General features: G+C 51.1%; 1 protein-coding gene across 1 annotated transcript in view; it reads right to left on the bottom strand.

Annotated features, from left to right (window-relative positions):
- Window positions 1-2716: 2716 nt before the first annotated feature.
- Window positions 2717-10836, bottom strand: part of RCC1L (RCC1 like) — a 51299-nt gene continuing 43179 nt past the window's right edge. Inside the window, exon 11 of the mRNA XM_066382452.1 lies at window positions 2717-3718. Coding sequence (XP_066238549.1) covers window positions 3641-3718 — 78 coding nt within the window. The 3' untranslated portion in view covers window positions 2717-3640. The remainder of the gene's footprint in view (window positions 3719-10836) is intronic.

Below are 10836 nucleotides of genomic sequence, written 5' to 3'. Positions count from 1 at the left end.
ACTGAAGCAGCTCTGATGCAGCAATTGCGAGAAGGACTCTCAGAGTGGTGTGAGCCACTCCCGTTGCTGGTCCGGAGGGGCCAGGCCCCTTCAAGTGCTGGGATAGGTGTGTCATGTGAGGGAACGGTGTGGATGTTCCTAAATGCAGCCCGGGCTTTTCCTGTGTGCAGGCACCGTGCTGTGCACTCAGCCAGACTGTGACCTGCTGTTCCAAGTCAGGGCACCATCTTGACTGCGTGACTCTCAGCATCCATCTGACCTGTCACACAGAACACAGTAAGTGCAGAAGTGTTTCCTGAATACATGAATATGGGCCAACCATATTCAAAAAACAAGAATGGTCATGACAGGATTCTGAGTGTCAGCGCGGGGCCTAACGTGAATGGTAGGTCAAGTGACTTTGATGAGCTGATTTAAGGTTTTGCATGCCAGTTAGAGCCATCCCTGTGATCCCACTTATGGAGCGGCAGCCTCTGTGGCTGGTGGGGGATCAGGACGGAAGATGGAGACCCAGGTACCTGGGGGACAACTGGCTACTGGTGGAAACAGTGGTGGCCGCCAAATGACACGAGTCCCCATACTTCTCGGGCAACACCTTTCACTTGGACTCTGCACTGGCTTCCACTACTGACTGCAAACATATGAATGAACAAAGTCTGAGTGTAAGAAGAGAGAACAGAGGACAAGTTGGAGTTGGCCCATGGTCACATCATTCAGGGTGTCATTCACGTGCTCCCTAAAGTGAGAGGAGCCTGGAGCTGCAAACACCGATTTATTTTATTTTATTTTTGTATTTTTCTGAAGCTGGAAACGGGGAGGCAGTCAGACAAGACTCCCGCATGCGCCCAACCAGGATCTACCCGGCACGCCCACCAGGGGGCAATGTTCTGCCCATCCGGGGCGTCGCTCTGTCACGACCAGAGCCACTCTAGCGCCTGGGCCATCTTTTGCTCCAATGGAGCCTCGGCTCCGGGAGGGGAAGAGAGAGACAGAGAGGAAGGAGAGGGAGAGAGGTGGAGAAGCAGATGGGTGCCTCTCCTGTGTGCCCTGGCCGGGAATCGAACCCGGGACTTCCACACGCCAGGCCGACACTCTACCACTGAGCCAACCGGCCAGGGCCCAAACACCGATTTACACAGGAACAAAATGATAAATCACAGCCATCACCAAGCTAATGACACAAAGTTCTTGGTCTGTGTGTTATACACTGGGAGGGGTTGGGGGCAAGGGGTCAAAAGCTGAGAAAGGACACGAGTTGTCCAGAGGACAAATATGTAAAGGGCCTGGCGGTGGCAGGTGCACTCCGACTGAAACTCATGCTGCCTGCCAGGCAGCCCAGCCCATCGGGGAAACACTGAGTTTTAAGACAAATCCAGAGATGTCCCTTATTATACCCTGGTTACTACATCCAGTGTGGAGCTCATTACTGGAGCTGAATCTTGGTTGTCACTTGGTGGAAAGCTTAATAATCATCCCTATGTTAGCAGAGGCCCTCCAGCTCTGCTGTCACCCACTGTCCCCAACCTTCTCGGGTGCTCACCCTCTGTAAATCAGTGTGTGCTTTAAGGCGTGTATTCATTTTGGACTGATTACTGCTCTTCGCTACTGTGGCAGTGTGGTACTTGGCCAACCCAGGAGTTTTAGGAAGGAAAATGACAAATCATTTTCAAATTCTATTTCTAGGGTATGAAAAAGCTTGGCTGGCTCTGGCCGGTTGGCTCAGTGGTAGAGCATTGGCCAGCGTGTGGAAGTCCTGGGTTCGATTCCCGGTCAGGGCACACAGGAGAAACACCCATCTGCTTCTCCACCCTTCCCCCTCTCCTTTCTATCTTGCTCTTCTCCTCCCACAGCCATGGCTTGGTTGGAGGAAGTTGGCCCCAGGCACTGAGGATAGTTTCCTGGCCTCGCCGCAGGTGCTAAAATAGATTGGTTGCTGAGCAAGGGAGCAATGCCCCATCTTGTAATTCTCCAGATGGGCAGAACATGGCCCAGTAGAGGGCTTGCCTGGGTGAATCCAGTCAGGGTGCACACAGAGCCTGTCTCTCTGCCTCAGCGCTTCTCACTTAAGGAAAAAAAAAAATGGCTATAGTCAACGTAATAACTGGTCACCCACAGAGAAATGGAGCATAAACTCAGATGAGGGGTCCTGGTGCTGCTCCCCCAGACAACACATGGCTGGTTCTCCCTGTCTCAGGTCGTGTCAAAGACACATGCTCAGTGATGATTCCACTTTAAGCTAAAACCCTCCTGACCTCACCCCTCTCCTTCTGCTTTATTTATTTTCCACAGCCCACACAACCATCTAACGTACTTGGCATTTTGCTTGTTTATTGTCCACTTTTCCCCCTAAAATGTAAGTTTCATGAGACTTGCTTACAGAAATATTTTTACCACGTGACCCAGTGTGACCAGCAGTCCCTGGCACAAAGGGGCCCACAGCGAGCACGTGTACTTGGCGAGTGACTGCATACGAGGAAGGGAGCAGCCAGACAGTGAGTGGGAGCCCAGTGTGCATGATTACCGCTTATTTTGATACTTCATCATTTTCTTTCAATTGAACTGTGGGAGTCGACTGTTCAGAAAATAATTTTTAAGTAGGACTGTCTTCTACCATATTTTTCACTGGCTTCTAGTAGCCTCTTTTTCAAAAACCTTGTTTTTCAAAGCTAATCCCTATAAACAGGTAAAATAAAAAGACCTCTTCAGTCCTTAAAAATAAAAAGGCAGAAAATAGACTTTATTCCAAAAGGGGTTTTTTAAATATATTTTTAAAGACTAAGACAACTTACGTTGCTAACGCAAATGTTTTTCACAATTTCTCAGTCTCTTCCCCGAGGCTGGCACTCCAGCCAAGCTTTCGTGGGATGTGTTCAGAGCCCTCAGCCCGCAAGTGTCTGGCCTCGCTCCTCCTGCGGGGGCTTCCCCACTTTCCGAGCCCGGTGGTGAGAAGGGTTACAGGCGGGTGACAGCGTGAGCCTGTGTGGTACCGTGCTGGCACCCACAGGATTTTCAGGGAGAATCCCAATCCAAGGAAGAGACTTCGGCATGTGTCCCCGCAGCAAGTTGGCTGTGGGCAGCTGACCAGAAACGGATGGGTGGCGGGGGCGTGGGGCCCTGAATGAGGTCCTTGGTCAGGCTGGGGCACTCACCTGTGTCCACACACAGCCCACCCAAACACCCACCACGAGCTCTGCTGTGATCCAAGGGGCTACAGGAGCCCTTCTGAGCACTGCCAGGCCTTCTTTTAAGATCAAGCAAAATGGCATGCTGTGAGCGCTAAGATTTCCTAAGACCAGCTTCTTAGGCCAGATGAGACGCCAGAAGCTGTCACGTGTTCCCTGGAAAGCCGAGGCATTCTAATGATCCTTGCCCTGCTGGGGCCACATAGCTCTGGGACTCATCTTCCTGCAGGTCAGCCCGATCAAGGCAGCCGTTGTGCTGAATTCAGAGGTCTCGCCTGGAGCAGGGGCCCTGTCCCCGGACTTCCAGTATGTACCTCCTCAGGGTTTCAGGAGAGCGTCACACTTCATGAAGGGCCCTGCTGCTCTCTGAGGCCCATCAAACCCTGCTAGCTGCCTCTGCTAAGCAACCCCAGTGGTTCTGAGGCCAGGGCCAGACTCAAGTGTGTCAGGGAGGAGACTTAGATGAACGACTTGGCCAGAGTCACCATGTGATCCACACCACACGCCACATCCACGGGCTCCCCGGGCATCGTCACCTGAAAAACAAGACGCAGCACACGGTGAGAGGAAATGGCCAGCTGGGAGGCAGACGAGCTTGGAAGTGGCCCCACTTGGGCCTGACCCTGGCTCTGCCTCTTGGCAGATGACTCAGCCTCTCTGAGCCTTGGCACCCCCCAGGAAATGGGGATACTTACAACCTACCCAGCAGGTCTGCTAGGACAAGTAAATGCAATTGCTGTGGAAAAGGCCATCCCAACTCCCCACCTAGTCAACAGTAGACATTACCGTTCATGCCCACTCTTCCAAGGGGCCACTCTGGCACAAGCACGAACCCTGAGGACATACATATCCCATAAGTTAGTCCCTTCTGAGTATGACCCTGCCAGGGTGCAACACTTGCTCTCAAAGCCAGGTGTTCAGTGACCTTCCTCACGGTCACCACCAGGGAAACCCCTTCTCCTGCCTTCAGGGAGGCCCAGCTTGCAGGGTAACAGCATCTCTTGGGATATAGAAGCTCCAGCCTGTTTGCCTTTAAAATAACTCACTGTTCTATAGCCTGGCCTTGGACATGGGTGTGCCCACAACTGAAGGATTTCCATATCCATATGGCCACACCAGCTCTCCAGAGAGGGTCACTTTCTTTCTTAGTTATTATTAGTAGTATTGTTATTTTAAATAGGTAATGCATTCACATGCATACAATATAAAATACCATTCAATGAAAAAGAATAAAAAAGCATTAAATACCTTTATCACCACCCGCCACATCTGCCTCACTCCCCACCTTGCCTCTGATGAGGAGACTACTTTTTAAACTGGTTTCTTGTTATCCTTCCAGAAGTTTTCTTGGTCAGAGGAGCAAATGCCACATATCCTGTTTTCTTGGGTGTCAAATTTTAAGACAGTGCACCTGCACCATGTCCTCCTCCGACCGCGGCTAGGACGCAGTGCTGGACTCGGACCAGACCTGAACCAGCCGTCCGGCCCCGGTGGTAACGCTCAGCGGGCCGCATGACAGCTGGGAAGGGGGTCTGTGACAGCCTGTGGAGTTCCCTGAGCTTCTGAGGGGACGGCCTAGTCCAGATGGCCTGGCCTAAGAGCCCAGCGGCAGCAGTGCCGGCCGTGGAGCATGGCGCCTGTGGCATGGGAGACAAGTCCACTAAGGACTCCTGGCCACAAACAAAGGGACACTAGTAACCAAGTTGTGCTTCCTTCCTCTCCCTCCCTAAACAAACGTTTTTAGTAAAACCTATTAGAGAAATCACTAAACAAACAAGAAGCAGTGCCCCCAGTTCATGGCAAAGGTTCGTAGATGCAGCAAGCGTTCCAGGCTGGCCAGGGAAGCAGGGGAAAACAGCCTGCCTCTGTAGTGACTGGGCCCAGGCGAACTCTCAGCAACCTCCCAGGCCGTTAGAGCAATGTATTGACCACTGCTGGGAAAAGTGCCCCTCGCCACACTCATCTGCAGCCAAACTGCCACACTCACGGCATCTACGTCCTTGTTCCCCCAGTGCTCTGGCCATTAGCGCCCGAAGCTGGGTGAACCCCTGGGTCACGGCTTCCTCGCCAGGACAATGGTCTTGGCTGTGGCGGCCAGGAAGCCAGGGCCTGGCCTGGAGGCCTTCTCCAGAGAGCAGCGGGAGGCTCCCCCGCTGAGCAGTCGCTCACAGTCTCTGAACTGAGTCCAGAAGAAGAACGCCCTCAGCCACATTTTATTTTTGTCCTCGTCAAGGTTAAAAGACATTTCTATTCTAAACCAGTTGATACAACATTATTGCAAAAGGAAACAGTTCTAAAAACCAAAGGTGCATTTAGCCTGAGTGACTTCAGTTTGTGCAGACTCAGTTTAGGAGCATCTCTCTCCCCAATTACATGTTCCTAAAACAAGCGTCCAGCAGGTGAAAGACCATGGAAGGCTGAGGAGGAGCACGGACCGGGGCCGGGCCCGGGCCCAGCCAACTGCTGCTTCCCTGCCTGGGCCACACCTGACATCCTCTTCCTGGCACCAAGTACTAGACTGCGAAAGGAAGAGGGCTCGGCCGGCAAGGTGGCACTGCCCCAGAGTGCCCAACTCCTACAGCGCCAGAACTCCCTAGGCCTGTGGCTACGAGGCGGCCCCAGAAGAAAGAGGCCCAGAGGTCAGAGGGTTCCCTGGCTTGTGCTCTCAAACCCAGCCTGGTACTGACCAGAGGGGCTCATGGTGAGGGAGCCGCACAGCCAGCAGACAGAGCCCCAAATTCACATCACAGTCCCACCCAATTGCCTGAGATGGGGCCAGCCCTCCGACTCCTACTAAAGTCAGGGTCCGGAGGTGCGCACCGCGGGAAGGAGCCCCCGCCTTCACAGGCTGTTCTGAGGATGCGAGAGCGAATGCAAAGCGCCCGGCACGCTGACCGCTCTGCCAGCCCACAGCAAAGCGGACTGTGTGTGGAGAGCAAGTGGTCTTCCCAGGGCTGACAGGTGAAGGCCGTTCAAACCTTCCCCCCACAGCCTGTTCCCATGTCCGCAGTGCTGCCACTTAGGTCAGAGGGGCCTGAAAAGATCAGGTGACAAGTGCACAGTATCTCTGCCTCTACATTTCCTCCTCTCTACCGCTGGGGACCCTGAGTCACAGAGAATGGGGACCAGGGTGAGGAGATTAGCGTCTCAGTCAGACATTTCTGAGTCTGAATCTTGGCTCTGCTTACCAGTGTGTGACCTTGAAGAAGTCACTGAATCTTTCTGAGCTCAGTGTGAGTGGGCAGCAGGAGAACATCCTGGAAAGCTTCTAGAAGGAGAGGTGAAAATCAGGTGGCTCAGATGTCACCACCTGGACCCACACACTGAGAGAAGAGCCCAGGTTCTGTGAGTCCAAGAATAACTAATTAGTCCCATTGTAGGAACTACAAATAAGACTTTACTTAAATTAAAAAAACCCCACGACTTGACGCTTCTGGACCTGCCCCATCAACCAGAGGTTTTCAGGGGCTGAGCCCAACAAGCAACCAGCAGACAGAAGTAGCAGGAGGTGGCTTTCAGGGAATCTCAGGCCCTTTGCTGACTTGTCCACAGGCCAGGGGCTGGTAAATGCCAGCCTAGGAAAGCATCTTGGTCCTCCCATGTGCACCTAAACCCAGCAGAGGCAGCCGCAAACTCTGGTTTGCTTATAGCTCCAAGAAGGTTGCTGAGAGCCAGTCACGGGCAGTGTCTTACACCAGTCAGCACCAGATTCCCTTCTTAGAGGCCCAGAACCAACATATGCAGAGGCCAACTACAGAGAACATCAGAGCAGGACCCAGCTACCCTTACTAGCAGTATATCCAGAGAGAGAGTTCATCAGGCGTCAAACCCAGCTGAGACAAATTCCACTTCTGTGGTCAGCAACGGCCCAGCAGCCAACACACAGTGGACAAGGTAGAGCTTCACAGTCAGCTGACCCAAGTCCTGGATATCCTGCCCCGCTGGGCTAAGATCCACAGGGGGGAAGGGAGAAAGGCTTGGAGCATAGACACGCAAAGTGTGAGTTCCTTGGAGCCTACTGTTGGGGCTGGTTGAGGGGCTCAGCCACCTTCTGGGAGGAGGGGTCACAATCAGCCCCAGTGGAAGACTTTCTCAATCTTCCTCCCTGAGACCACTGTCTCCCCAACAGAAAGAACTTCTGCAGAGGGCACTGTTGGCCCCACCTAATCTGAAACTGCTCACCTCTCTGGGGAGAAATAGAATTGGAGTATCCATCAGTGACTGAGGAATTAGACCCTGGAGTAGGGACCACTTTCCCCATACTGAGCTCCTAACCAAGAGACCCCCAAAGTAGGGGTCCATTAATGTTGTCATCCCGACCTCAGCTGCCCTAACCCATCACACTTGCAACCTGTGGAGAGGTTGGTGGGGGTGAAGCCACTCTGAGCCCACACTACAGTCTTTCTACAGAAAGACTGGGAAGGCCAGGCAGCCGCAAGAGGAGGTGGAGCAGCCGAAAAGTGGAGGCAAATCTTACAGCACTTGGGCCCTTTTATGGAACTGCTGTCAGCTCTAAGCAGGAGGAAGCTAATCCTTATACACAAGTTGACTCCTCCCACACACACCCAGAAACAGATAACACAGACACAGTGAACAAAGTGGTAGCTCCGGACAGGTAGCCCACGGTGGGTTACAAACAATGTCTGATACCAACCCATACCCGAATTCCACTCAAAAGGACCCAGAGCCAACACAACCAGTACTGGGTGGCAGACTGCACCAATGCTAGACTCAACTAGCCACACAGTGGCATGCCCAAAGAAGAAGTCCAGCAGGCACCAGACTCTGCTGAGAATAACCACACTCCATAGAAGAGACACTGCACAGTGACTAATACACATGATCAAGGCTGACCCTTAGAGCCAGCCAGCCTAAAGGGTTAACTCCACCCATGAAAGAGCCAACTGTATTCAAGACTCACACACACAAGAGGGTAAATATTACCCTCAAGAAACATTTCTAAGCAAGGAACTCAGGTGGTCTAGAGGTTAGCACCACTAAGCTCACCTTCCTCATAAAGATGTCAGAATAAATTTGGGAGTCAGGGCAGAGCTACCTAATCCACAGACAAATGAGCAGACAAAGAAATATGACACAAATGGATCAACTAGAGAAATCTCCAGAAAAAAAAATTAAATGAAATGAAAGTAACCAAACTTCAGATGCAGAATTTTAAATAATGGTTATTAAGATGCTCAAGGGGCCCTGGCCGGTTGGCTCAGCAGTAGAGCGTCGGCCTGGCATGCGGGGGACCCGGGTTCGATTCCCGGCCAGGGCACATAGGAGAGGCGCCCATTTGCTTCTCCACCCCCCCTCCTTCCTCTCTGTCTCTCTCTTCCCCTCCCGCAGCCAAGGCTTCATTGGAGCAAAGATGGCCCAGGCGCTGGGGATGGCTCCTTGGCCTCTGCCCCAGGTGCTGGAGTGGCTCTGGTCGTGGCGGAGCCACGCCCCGGAGGGGCAGAGCATCGCCCCCTGGTGGGCAGAGAGTCGCCCCTGGTGGGCGTGCCGGGTGGATCCCGGTCGGGCGCATGCGGGAGTCTGACTGCCTCCCCGTTTCCAACTTCAGAAAAATAAAAAATAAAAAATAATTAATTAAAAAAGATGCTCAAGGATCTTAGAGTAAGAATGGATAATCATCTGACCTATGGTGGTGCAGTGGATAAAGCATCGACCTGGAATGCTGAGGTTGCCGGTTCAAACCCTGGGCTTGCCCGGTCGAGGCACATACAAAAAGAAACTACTGTGGCTTGATGCTTCCCGCTCTTCCTCCTTCCTTTTCTCCCTCTATCCTCTCTTTAAAAGTCAATAAATAAAATCTAAAAAAAAAAAAAAGAATGGATGATCACAATGAGAACTTAAACAAAGAGACAGTAAACATCAAAAAGGACATTGAAATTAACAAAGAACCAGTCAGAAATGGCAAATACAATGTCTGAAATGAAAACTACACTAGAAGGAATCAAAAGCAGGTTGGATGAAGCAGAGGATCGAATCAGTGATTTAGAGGACAAGATAAATGTAAGTACAGAAGCAGAATAGTGAAAAGAAAAGAGGCTCAAAAATACAGAGGAGGCCCTGGCTGGTTGGCTCAGTGGTTGAGAGTCGGCCTGGCATGCAGGAGTCCCGGGTTCGATTCCCAGCCAAGGCACACAGGAGAAGCGCCCATCTGCTTTTCCACCCCTTCCCCTCTCCTTCCTCTCTGTTTCTCTCCCACAGCCAAGGTTCCATTGGAGCAAAGTTGGCCCAGGCGCTGAGGATGGCTCTGGGGCCTCTGCCTCAGGCACTAGAATGGCTCTGGTCGCAACAGAGCAAAGCCCCAGGTGAGCAGAGCATCGCCCCCTGGTAGGCATGCCGGGTGGATCCCGGTTGGGCGCATGCGGGAGTCTGTCTGACTGCCTCCCTGTTTCCAACTTCAGAAAAATACAAAAAATAAAAAACAAAACCAAAACCACACAGGAAACTAAGAGACCTCTGTGACAACATGAAGAGAAATGATATACAAATCAAAGGGGTTCCTGACCAGGTGGTGGCGCAGTGGATAGAGCATAGGACAGGGATGTGAAGGACCCAGGTTCGAGACCCCAAGGTCACCAGCTTGAGCACGGGCTCATCTGATTTGAGTAAGGCTCACCAGCTTGAGCCCAAGGTCGCTGGCTCAAGCAAGGGATCACTCGGTCTGCTGTAGCCCCACGGTCAAGAGGGGTCAAATATGAGAAATCAATGAACAACTAAGGAGCTGCAACAAAGAACTGATGTTTCTCATCTCTCTCCCTTCCTTTCCGTCTGTCCTTATCTGTCCCTCTCTGTGACTCTCTCTGTTTCTGCCACTAAAAAACAAAAACAAACAAAAAACAAACAAACAAAGGGGTTCCTGAAAGAGAAGAGAATGAACAAGGGCCAGAGAACTTGTTTAAGGAAATCATAGCTGAAAATTTCCCTAAATTGATGAAGGAAAAAGTCACACAAGTTCAAGAAGCACAGAGAGTCCCATTAAAGATGATCCCTAATAAACAGCCCCACATCAAGACATATCATAATTACAATGCCAAAGATAAGAGACCAAGAAAGAATGCTAACAGCTGCAAGAGGAAAGCAATTAATTACCTACAAAGGAGTCCTCATAAGGCTGACATCTGAATTCTAAACAGAAACATTTAAGGCCCGAAGGAATTTACAAGAAACATTCAAAGTAATGCAAAACTAGAACTACAACCAAGACTACTCTATCCAGCAAAGCTATCATTTAAAATTGAAGAAGAAATAAAGAGCTTCGCAGACAAAAAAAAGGCTCAAAGATTCCATTACCACCAAACCAGTACTGCAAGAAATGTTAAAGGGCCTGCTATAAAAAGAGAAAAGAAAAAAAGAAATCGAGAGAAAGTGGTTAATAGGTTTCAAGAATAAAATGGCAATAAATAATACAGTGTGTCTGTAAAGTCATGGTGCACGTTTGACCGGTCACAAGAAAGCAACAAAAGACAACAGAAATGTGAAATCTGCACCAAATAAAAGGAAAACCCTCCCAGTTTCTGTATGATGATGTGACAGCATGTGTGCATGCGCAGATGATGATGTAACACCGTGTATACAGCGGAGCAGCCCACGGCCATGCCAGTCGAGATGTGGACAGTACAGAGGAAAATTCAGTGTGTTC

Source organism: Saccopteryx leptura, chromosome 4, assembly GCF_036850995.1.
Source record: "Saccopteryx leptura isolate mSacLep1 chromosome 4, mSacLep1_pri_phased_curated, whole genome shotgun sequence".
Classification (NCBI taxonomy): Eukaryota; Metazoa; Chordata; class Mammalia; order Chiroptera; family Emballonuridae; genus Saccopteryx; species Saccopteryx leptura.
Note: the sequence above shows the minus strand (reverse complement) of the source record. Positions and strands in the feature narration are given on the sequence as shown.